This window comes from Zootoca vivipara, chromosome 2 (genome assembly GCF_965207765.1).
Source record: "Zootoca vivipara chromosome 2, rZooViv2.hap1.1, whole genome shotgun sequence".
Classification (NCBI taxonomy): domain Eukaryota; kingdom Metazoa; phylum Chordata; class Lepidosauria; order Squamata; family Lacertidae; genus Zootoca; species Zootoca vivipara.
Window position 1 is genome coordinate 96,895,694 of NC_142584.1, and position 18,906 is coordinate 96,914,599.

Genomic DNA, 18,906 nt, shown 5'->3' on the forward strand with positions numbered 1-18,906 from the left:
TAAACCACATGTCTGAAATAGTATTTTAAAAAAGGGTAAAGGGACCCCTGACCATTAGGTCCAGTCGTGACCGACTCTGGGGTTGCGCGCTCATCTTGCATTATTGGCTGAGGGAGCCAGCGTATAGTTTCCAGGTCATGTGGCCAGCATGACAAAGCCGCTTCTGGCAAACCAGAGCAGCACATGGAAACGCCGTTTACCTTCCCACTGTAGCGTTTCCTATTTATCTACTTGCATTTTGACGTGCTTTCGAACTGCTAGGTTGGCAGGAGCTGGGACCAAGCAACAGGAGCTCACCCCGTCACAGGGTTTCGAACCGCCGACCTTCTGATCAGCAAGCCCTAGGCTCAGTGGTTTAACCACAGCGCCACCTGGATCCCTTAGGTCTGAAATAGTACAGGACAGCAATTCTGAAGCCATCTTGATTCTTAATGACATCAAGATGGACACTGAGATCCAGCACCAAGGGCTTTCTGGCGGTTCCCTCACTGCGAGAAGCAAAGTTACAGGGAACCAGACCGAGGGTCTTCTCAGTATTATTATTTATTTATTTATTTATTTATTTATTTATTTATTTATTTATTTATACCCCGCCCATCTGACTGGGTTTCCCCTGCTACTCTGGGTGGCTTCAAACAAATACCAAAATACATTAAAATATCACAGATTAAAAACTTCCCTAAACAGGGCTGCCTTTAGGTGTTTTCTAAATGTCAGGTAGTTGTTTATCCCCTTGACCTCCGATGGAAGGGCGTTCCACAGGGCGGGCGCCACTACCGAGAAGGCCCTCTGCCTGGTTCCCTGTAGCTTTGCTTCTCACAGTGAAGTAGTGGCGCCTGCCCTGTGAAACACCCTCTTACCAGATGTCAAAGGAAAAAACAACTACCAGACTTTTAGGAGACATCTGAAGGCAGCCCTGTTTAGAGAAGCTTTTAATATCTGAAGGACTATTGTATTTTAATATTTTGTTGGAGGCCGCCCAGAGTGGCTAGAGGGGCCCAGCCAGATGGGCTGGGTATAAATAGTAAATTATTATTAAATTATTATTATAATGGGGACGCAGGTGGCGCTGTGGGTTAAACCACAGAGCCTAGGGCTTGTGGATCAGAAGGTCAGCGGTTCGAATCCCTGCGATGGGGTGAGCTCCCGTTGCTTGGTCCCAGCTCCTGTCAACCTAGCAGTTCGAAAGCACATCAAAGTGCAAGTAGATAAATAGGGACCGCTACAGCGGGAAGGTAAACGGCGTTTCCGTGTGCTGCTCTTGTTCGCCAGAAGCGGCTTTGTCATGCTGGCCACATGACCTGGAAGCTGTACGCCAGCTGCCTCGGCCAATAATGCGAGATGAGCGCACAACCCCAGAGTCGGTCACAACTGGACCTAATGGTCAGGGGTCCCTTTACCTTTATTATTATTATAATATTATTATTATAATGATCCCAAATATTTCCCTAACCCTCTCCAAAAAAAGTCCTGCATTGCAGGGGGTTGGGCTAGAGAGCCACGTGGTCCCCTCCAAATCTACAATTCTATGATTCTATTATTCCAGTTAGAATCTACCGATTGTGCTATTTTTCATGCAACCCACCAGTTCTCCATTCTTTTGTCAGAATCCTCAAGAAACACACTTAGAATCAGGAGCCAAAAGCTGATACCCTGCATAGATCTGGAGTTGTCTCTCCGTGCATCTGCCTAACCAGCACAGGTCCAAGCTCTGCACTTGTAAAGGAAAAGAGCATCAAGATAACAGAGCTGACTCCAGCCATTGGTAATCAAAAGGATTTGAGACCGTTGCTTCCCTACTCACATGAAATCCCATGGCTCTGAAGTGCCTCCAACTTCAAAGCCGGGGAGATAACGGAGGTAGGGGCAATGACAAATTTTGCAGAGGTGGCTCTCCAGCAGGGGCACACCCCTGTTTGCCACGGGATAGAAAATCAGTTCCCCCGACGGTGCCTAGGAATCCAGAAGAAACGGCAGACACAATAACGTCCTAATGAGCACTGACGCTGCATTCTAGAGAAGGGCAGCAATTTGGCAATAGCCCAGCTGGCCAGAAAATGTGATGAGAGGCATCTTCGCGATTCTGGCACACAACAGCCCTGTTTAGGGAAGTTTTTTATGTTTAATGCTGTACTGTGTTTTTAATATTCAATTGGGAGCCGCCCAGAGTGGCTGGGGAAACCCAGCCAGATGGGCGGGGTATAAATAATAAATTATTATTACATTATTATTATTATTACTTGTGCTTTTGGCTCATTCCTTGCAGAGCGACATACAAGCCGCTGGTTGCAACCAAGCAATTAAGACATTTGGAGGGATGTTGAAATAATAGCCTTTCCCAGTGGTTACGGCTTGATTAAAACCTAATGGCTAATCAATAAAACTATAATTACAACTTTCACCATTTTGCGTGCAATTTGGGACACGCCAAAAGGGGGGAGGGATCAATCAAGTAAGAATCAATAGGGAGTTGGGGGGGAGGGGAACGAATCTCCCCCTCATTTGCCTCACCTCTGAGGAAACTGAACCAAACTCCAAATTCAAATATTTGGCAGCCTGGCTTTTTATCAAAAAGAAGAAGAAAGAAGGAAGGACACACATGTGCATTTTAGAAGGCTTCTGCAGAGTGCTGCTTTAACAGGGAGACCGTCACCTTGAAATGTAACTGATGTTCTAAGGGAGGTCTCTATAAAACAGGCTTCCTCAACCTCGGCCCTCCAGATGTTTTTGGTCTACAACTCCCATGATCCTTAGCTAGCAGGACCAGCGGTCAGGGATGATGGGAATTGTAGTCTCAAAACATCTAGAGGGCCGAGGTTGAGGAAGCCTGCTATAAGAATATGCTTCCCTTAACAAGTAATAGGATCCTGAAGCCTCAAATAGCACAGTAGCTGCAATCTCCGTCCATTTCCCACCCCCACCCCCACCCCGCTAGAAAGAACATGGTCCATCCAAGACACTGCAACTCTTTCTGAAGGGCTCAGTGAAAAGCAACGGATGCATAGCTGCAATGTTTCCCTGTTACGATGATGGGGGGACAAAAAGCACCAACCACGGACTGCAGGGGAGGCCGGAAGTGTCTTCTGCATCTACCGCCAGAGGCTGTGAAAGGCAGCAGCAGCATGACAAAGTCCTGGCCCAGGAGGACTTAGATTCAAACCAATGGCTTAAACTTTCAGGCCAGCAGAGAACTAGGGCAAAACGTACCATACTTTTCTATATATAAGACGCCCCCATGTATAAGATGTCCCCTATTTTGGGGGACTCAAATTTAAGAAAATGGGGGGAGATGGCACAGAGTTGTTGAGCTTTTTTGCGGAGGGTTGCCCAGAGTTGTTCAGCTTTTTTTGCAGATGGTTGCACAGAGTTGTTGAGTTTTCTTAGGGGGGTTGACATGTGCTCACCTGCACACGTCGCAAAATCCGCCTCTCGTCTGTCCCATCGCTAGCAGAAGCTGCCCATCGCCCGCCCAACTGCCACAGCATCAGCCAATCAACACCACCCATTGACACAGCAACCAATAACATGCACAATAGCTGCTAACAGTCACGGCAGCAACCAATCAAACGTCCACCCACCATAGCTGCCAAGTTTTCCCTTTTCTCGCGAGAAAGCCTATTCAGCATAAGGGAAAATCCCTTAAAATAAGGGATAACTTGGCAGCTATGCCACCCACATATAAGATGGCCGCCATTTTTTAGCATGATTTTTAAAGGAAAAAACCTAGTCTTATACAAGTAAAAGTATGATGCATAGATTTTCCCCCCAGCATTGTAACTCTTGTACATTTTATTGCATTTTAAAAGCTGCCATAACATTTTCAGTTAACTGGCAGGATATAAACCAGGCATCCCCAAACTTCGGCCCTCCAGATGTTTTGGACTACTATTCCCATCTTCCCTGACCCCTGGTCCTATTAGCTAGGGATCATGGGAGTTGTAAGCCAAAACACCTAGAGGGCCACAGTTTGGGGATGCCTGATATAAACACTCCAGATACCAAACCTGCCCTGCTTTAGACCTTTTGATACTTAGGCATCTTGTCCCTTCTGGATATAGATCAACGCTACCAATGGGTTCGTTATCCTTCCAAAGTCTACACTAGGCAGCCGATGACGGCAGAAATCCCTTGCAAAATGACCCCCTTGTTCAGGCGTGCATCTGCTCACTCTCCCTCACCCCCCCCTTGTGAAAAACAGATTCGAACTTCTACTTACTATTTCTCCCAATGAAGCAGCCAGCATGTGCGTGAGAGGAGATAAATATGGAGGTGCATCTTTGCGGAGCGTGGCTTTTGTAAACTCGTAGGTGGCAAAAAAGGCAGCAGCTGAAACAGAAGACAGCGTGTCTGTTAAGCTACTCAGGGCTCCCCTCCGATAGTACATGCAACTGTGGGTGCAACGTGGACTACACTTCAAGTGCTATAAGGTGAAGATCTCCTAGCAGCTCACCCAAGGCAAGTGTCCAGACAAAATTCCTGCCCCACCTGCACATCATTCAGAATGTAAATCTCCAGAAGCAGGGAGAAGGCAGTGGCCAAAAATGCTTTAAAAAAAACTACGGTGGTACCTTGGTTCTCAAACGCCTTGGTACTCAAACAAATTGGAACCCAAACACTGCAAACCCGGAACTAAGTGTTCCGGTTTGCGAACTTTTTTTGGAAACCAAACATGCTCTGTTTTGAGTGCCACACTTCTGTTTTGAGTGTCACACTTTCGTTTTGAGTGTTACGCTTCCGTTTTGAGTGTTACACTTCCTTTTGAGTGCCACACTTCCATTTTCAGTGCCACACTTCCGTTTTGAGTGTTACGCTGAGGTCCGTCTGTTTTTGCTATTTATTTTGCGTTTTTGTTTTTGCGGCTCTTTTTGTTTTGTTTTGTGACTGTGTGGAACCCAGTTCAGCTAACTGATTGATTGTTTGTGTGACTGCAGTACATTGTTTATTGCTTTCATTTTATGGATCAATGGTCTCGTTGGATAGTAAAATTCATGTTAAATTGCTGTTTTCTGGGTTGTTTTTAAAAGTCTGGAACAGATTAATCCATTTTGCATTACTTTCTCTAGGAAAACGTGCCTTGGTTTTGGAACGCTTTGGTTTTGGAACGGACTTCCTGAACAGATTAAGTTTGAGAACCAAGGTGCCACTATACAAGGAATTTTAGTAAGATATAGAAACAGAGGCAGCTGCTTTATGCTGAGTCAGACTTTTGGCTGACCTAGCTCAGTACTGTCAACTGCTTGGAGATGCCAGAGATTGAACCTGGGACCTTCTGAATGCATGGACTCTAACCACTGAGAGCTATAGCCCTTGTTTATACAACACTAGCAGGTGCAAAAGGCACACAATTAGAATGAAAAGAAAAAATTGGTTTTTTTAAAGAAATAAAGAGGGATTTTAAAAAGAAAAAGAATTATAGAACAGGGTGCCTGCTGAGCGTAATAATTTGTTTTCCGTGACAGAACTGAACTGAGCACACAATTCTTTCACACATATATCCACTCTGTGTTAGCTCTCTTCATTTCAGCAGCCTAGTTCAGGCAAGGAAAGTAATGTTGTGTTTGCCACTGTCAAACAGCTGGAATTCAGAAACTGGTGCCAGTCTGTAGGTAGGGCAGTGCCCCATTCGTCCTAATGGACCAGCCTCCACTGGGAGGGTTTCTTGCATCAAAACATATAAACAGCTTTTTAAAAACTCAATGAAATTTTTAAAGAAAGTTGGGGAAATACACTGCAGACTGTACATGAATGAGCAATTCAAAATTCAAGTCGGACTTCCAGGTGTTCAGAAACACCCACTCTAGTCACCTTTTATTGTAAATATTCCCTTTTCCTTAAAAAGCCTCAAATCCCAAATACCAAAATGGTGCCATAAAAGTTAGATGTTGAAACTGCAATAGTACCATACAGTGGTACCTCGGTTTATGAACACAATTGGTTCCGGAAGTCTGTTCATAAACTGAAGCGTTCATAAACTGAAGCGAACTTTCCCATTGAGAGTAATGGAAAGTGGATTAATCCGTTCCAGACAGTCCGCGGAGTACTTAAACTGAAGCGTTCATAAACTGAAGCGAACTTTCCCACTGAAAGTAATGGAAAATGAATTAATCCATTCCAGATGGGTCCGCAGCGTTCATAAACCGAAAATTCATAAACCGAGGTGTTCATAAACCGAGGTTCCACTGTATTTACTCAAATCTAATGCACCATTGAATCCAATGCACACCTTAATTTTCGCAATGTAATTTGGCCAAAAAAGGTGCACATTAGATTCCAGTAAATGCGGTCTTTTGTACAGAAAAGGGGTCTAAAAATCTGTCTTCTGTCCAATCAAAGGCCATTTTAAATGCCTAACTCTTGCTGCATCCCAATAAACAGAAAGCAGCTCAGAATTTAACACTGTAATCCATTTACACAACAACCTGTGCGTAAGTCCGATTGAGCTCAACTGAACTGAACTTCTGAGTCGATGTGCACAGGATTGTGCTGTAAAAATGCAAATGGTGCAGAACAAAAGGAGTGAACTTTGCCAAGAGGAAGAGTTTTTAATTGTGTGACAGGGCTCCTCTGTCTGTCGCCCTCTGCTGCTAATCAAAAGATGCTTATCATCTCCGAAAGGAGATAAGAGCAGAGGCGGTGGAGAACAGAAAATGTTCATATCATCTTATGAAGGGCTTGGAAGGTTTGAAGGTGCCCGAGGATGCTTCTGCCAACTTTCAATAACATCCACCAGCAGAAGTCAAGCTGAAAGTGCTCAGAAAAGAGTAAGGGTATTGCTTGACCCTACTTCTTTAAGTTCCATCAACATTTAGAACCATAGCTGCCAAGTATCCCGTATCCGCCGGGAAAACCCCTTTTTTCTTACCGTTTCCCGGCGGTCTCCCGTTTGGCGAAAAATCCTGGCATTGTCCCTTAAATTCGCTTCTTCCCGGCGGCCATTTTTCTGGTGCCGCTTTGCCCTTCTATGGGCACCAGAAAATGGCAGCGCCGGCGCCGGAAGTCGCTTCCGCACATGACCGGAAGTTGCGTGACGCGACTTCCGGTGGCGCTTCGCCCTTCTATGGGCATCAGAAAATGGCAGCGCCGGCGCCGGAAGTCGCTTTTACGTGTTTCCGGTCATGCGCGGAAGCGACTTCCGGCGCTGGCGCCGCCATTTTCTGGTGCCCATAGAAGGGCGAAGCGCCACCGGAAGTTGCGTCACGCAACTTCCGGTCATGCGCGCGCTGCCGATCCCGGATCTTTACGATCCGGACTTGGCAGCTATGTTTAGAACAAGTCTATTCAAATGTAACACTAAGATAGATAGATAGATAGATAGATAGATAGATAGATAGATAGATAGATAGATAGATAGATAGATAGATAGATATCAGGCATCCACAAACTGCGGCCCTCCAGATGTTTTGGCCTACAACTCCCATGATCCCTAGCTAAAAGGACCAGTGGTCGGGGAAGATGGGAATTGTAGTCCAAAACATCTGGAGCAAAACCACAGTGTAGGCAATACTGGGCTAAATGCAAAACATAGGAAAGAATTAAATGAAGCAACAGAGGAGACTGCTCTGTCAGTGTGGGCAGAAGGGCTTGCACTGATGAAGCAAACTCTTCTCTCCCTGTGCTGTTCTCTTACCTTCCATGTTCCGGGCTGCAGAATCCAGGACCGGCAGCCATTTTACACCGGAAGTTGCGTTGATGTAACTTCCAGTGTTGCTTTGCCCTTCTATGGGCACCCAAAATGGCCGCCGGCGGCTTCAAAAGTCGCTTGTACGCATGTCAGGAAGTGTGCCGACGCAACTTTCGGTGTCGCTTCGCCCATCTATGGACACCAAAATGGCCGCCGCCAACACCGGAAGTCACGTCTATGCACTTCCGGAGATGCGTAGATGCGACTTTTGAAGCTGGCGGCAGCCATTTTTGGTGCCCATAGAAGGGCAAATCGGAAAGAAAAAAATGGCCGCCGGCAGGAGAAAATAATGGAGAAAAACGGGAGACGAAGTGATACGGGGGACCACCGGGAAAAGGTTAAAAAAAAGGGGTTTTCCCGGGGGAAACGGGAGACTTGGCAGCTATGGCTGTTCTGGGCGTTCTCCAAATCCAGGCTCTGAGTTAACTGGGGGGTGGGGGGCAGGGGCATGCAGGGGAGGAGAACCAGTTAGTTGAATCTGGCCCATAGCAGTTAAGGGACTGAGCTACAATGAGGGTGTGCCCTGTCTGAATCTCCACTAGGCCAAGAACTTACAAGGCGGTCTTAAGCCTCAGTCCCCATCTATACCCTCACCTGCAATATGGAGACAATTATACTGACTTGCCTCTAAGTTGTTGCAAGGATTACATCCATTTCATCACTTGTATACGTGTTACCTATGATTATTATAACCATTACTTCCAGATCAGGGGTTCCGAAACTGTGGACTGCAGACCACCAGCAGCCCGTAAGTTTCATTCAGGTGGTCTGTGGCATGTCTGTAAAGAACGCTTACCATCTGAATCCCATCGAATTATATGGCATTCAAAATGCAATACAATAAAACACGAGTGTAAGAAATAAAAGGAGCAAAATGTACAATTGAAAACCACCCAGCATCTAGCACAGAACCTTACAATTCCCACAGTAGAAGAAAATAATACCGTAATTAAGTGGTCTGCCAAGACGCTCGGCAATTTCCAAGTGGTCTGTATGTAGGGTTGCCAGACTCAATAGAGGACAGGACTTCTGTGCCTTTAATTGCCCTGCTCTCTTTTGAGTCTGGAAACCTTGAAGAGAAACCAGCAGACCCTTTGTTTAATTTCCAAGCAAAGGGTCTGCTGGTTTCTCTTTAAGGTTTCCAGACTCAAAAGAGAGCAGGGCAATTAAAGGCACAGAGGTACTGTCCTCTATTGAGTCTGGCAACCCTATCTGTCTGGGGGAAGCTGGAGAACCACTACATATTCTAAATAAATCCAAAACTCATTGGTCTGATTTTGCTCATGAAGGGGAAGGATAATAGTATCCAAAAGAAAAAAGAGGCCTCATATTCACACTGTCAAGCGTTTCTCAGAGGTACTAGCAAAGTTCGTGCCTGAAACCAACCAGCGGTTAGTTAAGAGGCGGCAGCATTGATCACAAATACAGAATGTATAAATGGCCTCCTTACCATTCGGAAAGGACCCTACAGCTGTAGAAGGAACACCAGCATAGATGCCATGGAAGCCACCAGCCTTCTTAAATCCTTGAGGACTCTGCAGTCTCGTTTTGACTGTATCCAAGGGGAACAATATCAGGTCAACACACACTCCAGCTAGCCCACCAGCCTTCAAAACAAAAAGGGGAAATTTTCATGTTAACTGGGGTGGGGAGAGAGAGAGAGAGAGAGACAGAAAACTGGTAGGTCAAGTAAAGAACACACTGGGCAGGTTCACGTGATTAATTTCTCAGTTCAATAAACCAGAAAATGTACAAGTTGTGCAATGGCGCACGGAGCCTCAATTCTGCTGCTTTGCTCCTCCCTTTGTGCAAGCAGCTGAACAAACCAGGTTTCAGGTTTTACCCCTAGCTTCCATTTAAGGGCAAACCTGGAAATGTTGCAGGCAAAACAGTTTGCAAGCAAAACAGGATATTAAGCCAACTCTAAGCCGCAGTTTTAGAGCCTAGAGCAGGCATCCCCAAACTTCAGCCCTCCAGATGTTTTGGACTACAATTCCCATCTTCCCCGACCACTGGTCCTGTTAGCTAGGGATCATGGGAGTTGTAGGCCAAAACATCTGGAGGGCCGCAGTTTGGGGATGCCTGGCATAGCATAACACAAAATCAGAGGGGCAACCACCCCCAACAACCTTATCCTTGCTGGTCCTGATTCTGGAGTTCACACAATATTGATGACACGCACATGCACACACACACGGAGGGGGGCAGTTGCTATCTAATAGCAGAAGGGAACTTTCATCACTACTAGGAAAAATAATCAAGGTGGCCACACCCCACTTACTTTCATTTCAAAGAAATCTCTTAGACCAGGCATCCCCAAACTGCGGCCCTCCAGATGTTTTGGCCTACAACTCCCATGATCCCTAGCTAACAGGACAAGTGGTCAGGGATGATAGGAATTGTAGTCCAAAACATCTGGAGGGCTGAAGTTTGGGGATGTCTGTCTTAGACGGTACCTGTACATTTGCCCCATAACTTTCTTTCCACAAGGGCTAGTAGAGGATTTTTATTTCTTTTAAGAGTACTAGTTACCCACTAGTACTCCTGAACAACATTTTCAAACACAGATTAAAACTGTATCCAGACCTTTCTTCATCTTGGTTGCCTTTCTCTGCAACGTTCCAGCTTGTCAACATCCTTCTTAAATTGTGATGCCCAGAACTGGGCACAGTATTTCAGGTGTGGTCTGACCAAGGCAGAATAGAGTGGCACTATTACTTCCCTTGATCTGGACACTATACTTCTGTTGATGCAGCCTAGAATAGCATTAGCCTTTTTTGCTGCTGCATCACACTGTTGACTCATGTTAAACTTGTGGTCCACTAAAAAACCCTAGATCCTTTTCACATGTATTACTAGTAAGCCAGGTGCCCCACATCTTATATTGGTACAGTTGGTTATTCCTGCCTAAGTGTAGAACCTTACATTTGCCCCTACTGAAATTCATTTTGTTAGTGAAGGCCCAGTTCTCCAATCTGTTAAGGTCATTTTGAATCCCGATTCTGTCTTCCGTAGCATTAGTTACCCCTCCCAGTTTGGTGTCATCTGCAAATTTGATTATATGCACATATTATGTTAGAAGGATACACCATTAGCATAAGAAATTGCTGTGGAATATAAGTATGCAGGAACAGCAACAAAGGGGCATGAACAGATAGCTAATATTTATTAATTGATAGCATTATACTAAGCACCAAATTGTAAAAAAGACCAACACAGTCCCTGCGTATAGTATCTCTCTCATGCAGCCATTTTGAACAGATTCAAATTATTTCGAATATGCAAAGACACAGGCACGTCAGACAAGACTACATTACCAACTGGCCAAACAAAATATACCAAGAGGCTATTTATTTATTTTAAAGATTTTTAAGCCACCCTTGAGGGCACACTGTCCTCACAAGGTGGTTTCTACAAAGTTAAAAACAAAACATCACCACAACCATCGCAGCAATAAAATACTCCACCAACCCCTTAATTTGTAAGCAGCAGCAACAGCATGGTTTAAAAGAACAGCACACTAATTTTAGACCAGGCATCCCCAAACTTCGGCCCTCCAGATGTTTTGGACTACAATTCCCATCTTCCCCGACCACTGGTCCTGTTAGCTAGGGATCGTGGGAGTTGTAGGCCAAAACATCTGGAGGGCTGCAGTTTGGGGATGCCTGTTTTAGACAGACACAGGCTGGAAGAAAAATGACTTTAAGGGCCTATGGCATTTCTCTAGGAAGGGAATGTTAATGGTACAGGGTCACAGCTGAAAAGGCCCTGTTCTTGGTTCCCTCCAATCTAACAGCTTTCACTGGTGGGCCAGAAAGAGGAAAGCCTTTGGCGCAAATCTTAAAGTTCTGGCAGGTTCATACAGGTGCAGAGAGTCCTTCAGATAACCCGGTCAAAACCATTTAGGAAGGAAGATGAACTTGTGGCCCTCCAGGTGTTGCTGAACTACAAGTCCCATCAGCCGCAGCCAACTTGGCCAATGGTCAGGGATGACAGGCAATATCTGGAGAGCCACAGGTTCACCCTCAATCACTTGTGCCCTTGAAGGCCAAAACCAGCACTTTAAATTGGGCTTAGAAATGAACAGGAAGCCAATATAAATAGTAAGGAATTGGTGTGATAGGATCACCTGCCACCCGCAAGCATTTTATCTGCTGCATTGTGTACCAGCTGCAGTTCCCAAGCCATCTTCAAAGTGTAATGTGCATTAGGTGGGCTAATAAGGATTTCTATAAGCTACTAAAATGTTGATAACATACCTGCAAGACTTCATTATCACATTGCAAAATTAGATGGTGTTGTCTTAACACACACACACACACCAGCAGCAGGTTCTTCCAAACCAAGGCCCAAAGATACATCAAATGTTCATTTTATTTGAAAAGAAATCAAACAGTAATTAATTTCAGCTCACAAAGTACTGCTGAATATCTTGATAGCAGAAGCCCAGGGAAGCCACCCCAACTTTTCCATACCATTCAGGAGGGGCTCACTGGCTACAGTTAAAGTTTTAATCAATAAGTTAATTACTCTTCTAATCAGCTTGGCTATTTTGCATGCATTGATTTTGCAACCTCCTGCAAGTTATATCCTTCTAGCTTCTTCTCCATCACAATTCTTATCTGTAACAAGTGATTAAAAAGGGGGGAAACAAAATTGATCCGATTTTAATCTAGCCACCTGGCAAAAAGCATGAATCAAAAGTTACTAATTGCTTCTTCGGATTTCAAACTTCTGTATCTTAAACGTAATTTAAATTCATGAAGTGGCTAATGGAGCATCTGCAGGAGAGCACAAATATCTAGCTGTTTGTTCCATCTGTGGAAAACCGTAATGGTTTTTTGTTTTGTTTTTATCACAAGGGGATTTAGTCACCCCCTTTGCAATGCTGCATTTGCAGCTTGAAAGCTGATAAATAGAGAAATATTTGCATGCGATTGCCTTTGCAGCTCATGGCAAATGTGTTCTGTCACTTTTGTATGTAGGGTTTCTAGTTTGGGTCTGCTTCAGGGCTGTGATAGTGAGGGGGCTGGACTTGTTTAACTTCGAAAATGTTTGAGGAGAGCCCATAGCACAGTGAATGATCCACTGCATGCTGTCAGCTTCAATCTCCATCATTTTAAAAGGAATTTAAGGGAAACAGGTTTGCCAAAACCTTGACCGTCAGAGAAAACAATAAAGGGCCAGCATCTGATAGGGTGTGACTATAAGTTGACCTTGCTGCTAAATAGTATAGTGTAGCTTCATTAGTACATATTCTCAACTTACAAATGGAGAACTGAGAAATAGTGATGGTCAATTATTACTTTAAGTAGTTGTTGTACAGTTGACTCGCATCTTGTGTGCATTTAACTTGCACAACTTCAGCTTTACATGCTTGGTGGCTGGCTGAAATTGCACACACAAGGCAGAGAGCTTTTAAACTTACTACTAATAATAATAACAACAACAACAACAACAACAACAATAATAATTTACAGGTAGGTAGCCGTGTTGGTCTGAGTACTGTATCTGAAGAAGTGTGCATGCACACGAAAGCTCATACCAAAATAAAAACTTAGTTGGTCTTTAAGGTGCTACTGAAGGAATAATAATTTATTATTTATACCCCACCCATCAGGCTGGGTTTCCCCAGCCACTCTGGGCGGCTTCCAACAGAAAAATGAAATAAAATAATCTATTAAACATTAAAAGCCTCCCTAAACAGGGCTGCCTTCAGATGTTTTCTAAAAATCTGGTAGTTGTTTTTCTCTTTGACATGTGATGGGAGGGCGTTCCACAGGGTGGGCGCCACCACCGAGAAGGCCCTCTGCCTGGTTCCCTGCAACTTGGCTTTTCGCAACAAAGGAACCGCCAGAAGGCCCTCGGTACTGGATCTACTATTTCCATTGAGGTGATACAATGTTATGCCAGATTAGCAATGTAATATGTTCAATGTTTCTAATTTTTATTAATTTTATTTTACAATACATTTGTTTTTCTAAAACTAGATTAAAAAAAACAAAGATTTACAAGGCATGCTCCCATGCCAGGGGTTGGTTTACAGTTCTATAACTAAAAGGCACCAAATGCCAATTGTTTTCCCAAACGGTACAAGGAAAGAGAATGAAAATCAGGACAATTAAACAGGAACCTGATAGTCCAGGCATTCCCAAACTGCGGCCCTCCAGATGTTTTGGCCTACAATTCCCATGATCCCTAGCTAACAGGATCAGTGGTCAGGGAAGATGGGAATTGTAGTCCAAAACATCTGTGATAGTCCAAAATGCTCAGCAAGGAAGAGGCCGTGCAAGCCCATTACTGTGTGTGGGAGAAAAGTCAGGCTAAATTATAGATTAGGCCTATAGTACAGTATGGGGTTTGTTTGGGTTTGGGTTTTTTGTTTTTGTTGTTTAGGTCATGTTATTTACTTATCTGGTTCCATTTTATTACACAAATATATGCAGGATGTGTTACAATGGATCTAAAGCTACTAGTCTGTAATGGGACTGATAAAATGATGCTTGGGGGCCTGCAAATCCTCCCCAAAATTGCATGAAGCCTTCCTGAGCCTGCAACTGTAAATACACGAATCAGAAAATAAATTGTATTGAACTTCTTCCAAAAAAATATGCTAGGGATTGGATTGTTAAATCTTTCTAGACCTCCAAGAGCTACTCAGTATAGTGCCATGAATCGCAAATTTAAAAATTAATATTATATATGTTTTCCTCAAATAAGATAGCTGCCAAGAAAAAAGTCAGGTATGCATATTCATACCCAGAAATCATCCCTACACACTTTTGCAATTTTATTCTGTAGAGATTGATATTCTTAAAAGAGAGAGAGAGAGAGAGAGAGAGAGAGAGAGAGAGAGAGAGAGAGAGAGAGAGAACAATCTGTAGTGGAAAACATGAGAATTTGCTCAAAGCAGGGTTCTATCCAACCTATGTTTATGGTTTACAGATGCAACCCTAATCCCAATTACCTGTGAGTGAACCCAACTGAATTTGATAGGACTTACTTCTGAGAAGGCATGGTTAGAACTGCACTGTAATGCTCTCTACCTCACATTGAACCATACATACTACTTTCCCATATACACTGCTCTGACAACCTACAGCAGGCATCCCCAAACTTCGGCCCTCCGGATGTTTTGGACTACAAATCCCATCTTCCCCAACCACTGGTCCTGTTAGCTAGGGATCATGGGAGTTGTAGGCCAAAACATCTGGAGGGCGGCAGTTTGGGGATGCCTGACCTACAGAGTTAAGGCTGCAAATCCTGCAATCTTAGATTTCCAGGGATTAAGTCTTATTGAACTCAGTGGGGTTGCTTTTGAGTACACAGGCATAGATAGGATGGCACTGTGAGTGGTTTTTTTAACCATCACTTGACAAGCAACATCCTTCTAGCTTCTCATCACATATCTGTAATCAGCCATAAAGGTAAAGGTAAAGGGACCCCTGACCATTAGGTCCAGTCGTGACCGACTCTGGGGTTGCGCGCTCATCTCGCATTATTGGCCGAGGGAGCCGGTGAATAGCTTCCAGGTCATGTAGCCAGCATGACAAAGCTGCTTCTGGAGAACCAGAGCAGCACATGGAAACACCGTTTACCTTCCTGCTGTAGCGGTTCCTATTTATCTACTTGCATTTTGACGTGCTTTCGAACTGCTAGGTTGGCAGGAGCTGGGACCAAGCAACGGGAGCTCACCCCGTCACAGGGATTCGAACCGCCGACCTTCTGATCAGCAAGCCCTAGGCTCTGTGGTTTAACCACAGCGCCACCTGGGTCCATAATCAGCCATAACTACAACAAATAAAACTAGTGCTTCTGAGCATGTGTTTTTTCCTTTGAATTCCTTTCCTCAATGCGCACACACACACAAACACAGGCTCCGATCCTAACCATGCTTACTTAGGAGTAAGCCCGACTTCTACCACCACCCTGGCATTCTGATCACCCACCACAAGATAGAGAACAAACCTGGAGGCTCCCAGAACTTTAAGATTCTTCAAGAGGCTCACACAAACAAAACAAGCTAGACACATTGGGGATAGTTTGTTGTTGTTGTTTAGTCGTTTAGTCGTGTCCGACTCTTCGTGACTCCATGGACCGGAGCACGCCGGGGTCTGGGGATAGTTAATAAAGGAAAACAAGATCTCTGCCAAACAGACTGGCAGGACAGTTTGTACGCACAAAACCTTGAACCCAGTTTAGGATCCCAGTTTAGATATCTGAAGAAGTCTGCATGCACACGAAAGCTTATACCCAGAACAAACTTAGTTGGTCTCTAAGATGCAACTGGGCAATTTTTTGAAATTTTTATTCCGGTTTAGGAGGGTCAATTCTGTAAATGCCTTTAGGCTGAATAAAATCTCACCATCGGGTCATTCATCCCCACCCCTGCCGCCCCACCCTTTCCTTAATTGAATCGGGCAACGCTGCTTGCGTTTCCTTCTCTCACCGTCAGGGAGACCAAGAAATCCCCTCGATCCATGTGCCCACAAAACGTCAGCCGCTCGCTGTAAACACACCCGATACTCGTTGCACATGGGCGCAGCCATATTGAAACCTTTCGCCCCACCCCCTGGTCTGTCACATGACCAGCGCTTGCTCAATCAGCTTCCGCTAATGAAGAGTTCAGGACCGAGCGCTTGTAGCAAGCGCGTGCGTGGCGTCGGAAAGCGAAGCCGCGGTGAAGCATTTGCCCTCTTTTCTGTGCCCTTGGCACCTTTCCTCTGTCGCCTGACCGTTCTAATACGGCAGCAGTGCTAATGTCTCACTACGAAGGAAACTGATCTGTAGAAAACACAACTGGGGGGGGGGGGGGAGAGTGCACGTATTTTTGTAAACTAAGAAATATTTAATAAAAAACATTTTTTTTAAAAAAAAAAAAGCAGGAGGATGGTTATAATCCATTTTGGACTGTAGACGAGAAATACCTGTCGGTTGTGTGGGTGATGTTTTATCTTCATGTGTGTTTTATCTTTATTTATTTATTTTATCTTTATTTGTGTTATGGAATATTTAGTAGGGTGCTATTAAGCAGTGTTTATACACCCTTTAAAAAGAGAGCACGTTATAAAGGATAATTGATAGATAATAAAGTAGCTCCCACCCACCCTATTAAATTATGGGGGAAAGTTAACAGTATGTGCCAGCTTAAAGTACTGGGTGGATTAAAGGACAAACTGAAGTGCATTTTGGGGAAAGCTACCAGCTAATAATGCCACAGAAGAAGCAGAATTCTAAAGTTTATTAAGCATAATTGTTAATTCCACCCGGCTTCCCTTCTTGCAATAATAATCTTGATGAAAAGTATTCACAGGTAGTCTAAATAAAGCAGATTAACAATAGCATGCAACTTTTTAAAAAAGAAAAAAGAAAAAGGACGTGGAATGTGTGCTGTTTAGCTATTTAAGCAAAGGTGTTCATTGCTCCTCTTCACAATTTGCCAAGATTGTGTTCATTACAGATACCATGCAGAGAACGAGGCATTAAAACTTCACACTGGAAAAAATGAAAGCTAAGGGCTTTGCATTTAATTCTGTGTAGAATTCATTTGATGTTAAGAACTGAGACATACACAAGATTTTTAGGAAGAAATATGGGAAGCTGCCTTATAATACCAAGCCCAGATATGTCTCCACGGAGCCCAGCATTGTCTGCTTTGACTGGCGGCGGCTATAGGGTCACAGGCAGAGGTCTTTCTCCATGGCCTGCTACCTGAACCTGCTGATTTACGATTCTGGGACTGAAACTGGGACCTTGTGCATGCAAAACACATTCTCTGTCTCTGAGTGGCGCTTCCTTACCCCTCCACCCCCACCACCACCACCCCAATGCTCTTGTCCATCACTTTGACATAACCTTTTTTTTAACTTCAATGCAAAACTGCTCTGTGTAGTTCTCCAGATACTGACCAATCAATATGATTTATTTATTTTTACCACAAAGGATTTTCAAAAATATTAAGTGGACTCTTTCAAGTTTTCTCTCCATTTTAAGACTAACTTTTTGTTATCCTCTTGAGGTGAATAGTATTTCTTCCCTAACCATGCTTGTGGCTGGCTCTTTCGTTTTTCTGGTTTGCTGTGTGATGCATGACAATTGGGGTTGACTGACTGTTGGGGGAAAAAACTCCTTGGGAAATACAGTTGTAACCTAAATGACCACCTTTCTGCTTTTTGTGAGACAGTGTAAAGAGATCTGCACCTACTCCTCATCTTTCCCTTCCAAATGGCTTGATTTAAATCATGGCAATTCCGGGTTTATATTTTAAGGACCAGCTGAAAGCTGTCAGCTCCAAATTGAGGGAGTGGGAGCCGGGAGCAGTAAATGGGATCCCGTCCCCATCTCCACTGCCATCCAAGGCAGCACAGCACCCATGCAGGGTCAGAACTATGATGGGGGGAGTGGGGCCCTTGCCCAAAGTGGGAACCCAAATCATGATTAATCTGTGTGTGACACTGAATGTTATTGAGGCTGGTGGTGAAACACAGTTGTAGCAAGAACAACAAATGATGTGTAAAGGTAAGTTGACAGCAGCTGGGCAGATGTTTCAGAAGCTGGGTAGAAGCACAAGGTGCCTTTCTTATTGTCTGCTTGCATCTCTTTTGTCAAAGTTTGGGTTCCTTTTTGCTCTCCCTACGTGCACAAAAGTTCAGTTTTTAAAGGAAGCCACCCTCTTGCCACTTACAATTGTTCATTAACCATACAGGCATCCTCTTGGCCCTTTCTTGATCTGCAGTATACATTTAAACGTTTAAATGATACATGCTTGTTGTTTGCCATTTTATTGCAACTGTTGTTAATCTTTTTTTTTTCTTTTTTTTTTGCACCATAGAATACAGGGATCGGTTTATGGCTACATTTCATGTTGTTTACCCTGGGTGCAAAGACCTAGTTCCGTTTCTGCACCCAAGGCCAGCCAAATTATTCAGGCAGAAAAATTCCACAAATGTTTCTCCCCCTTCCTAGCAGTAAACTATAACAATAATATACGGTAGTAAATAGCTACCTAGACATTTGCTACCCTTTTATGCTACTGGAATTGGCTGCCTGAGGCAGCCACTTCAGTCTGCCCAATGGGAGGACCGGCCCTGCAACAGGATAACAAGCTGTTCTCTGCAGAACAGAAAAGGAAATGTATCCTCTTCTTGGCCCAGTTTTTCATCATTTATCTCAGCCTTTTCAGCCGAGGATGACAGACATTGAAATTTGGCTCTGACTCATTCGCT

General features: G+C 44.2%; 1 protein-coding gene across 5 annotated transcripts in view; it reads right to left on the reverse strand.

Moving 5' to 3' along the window:
- The window catches only part of SLC25A26 (solute carrier family 25 member 26), a 129,963-nt gene extending 113,698 nt beyond the window's left edge, over positions 1-16,265 (reverse strand). Inside the window, exons 1-3 of one of the 5 annotated variants that reach the window (XM_035106708.3) lie at positions 16,131-16,265; positions 9,132-9,288; positions 4,217-4,326 (exon numbers count right to left, since the gene is read on the reverse strand). In XM_035106708.3, the coding sequence (XP_034962599.2) occupies positions 4,217-4,326; positions 9,132-9,288; positions 16,131-16,163 (300 nt within the window). In that variant the 5' untranslated portion in view covers positions 16,164-16,265. Of the gene's footprint in view, positions 1-4,216; positions 4,327-9,131; positions 9,289-11,940; positions 12,088-16,130 lie in introns of those variants that run through there. The other 4 variants (XM_060271329.2, XM_088662444.1, XM_088662443.1 and 1 more) reach the window with 4 other exon arrangements.
- Between the last annotated feature and the right edge of the window lie 2,641 nt (positions 16,266-18,906).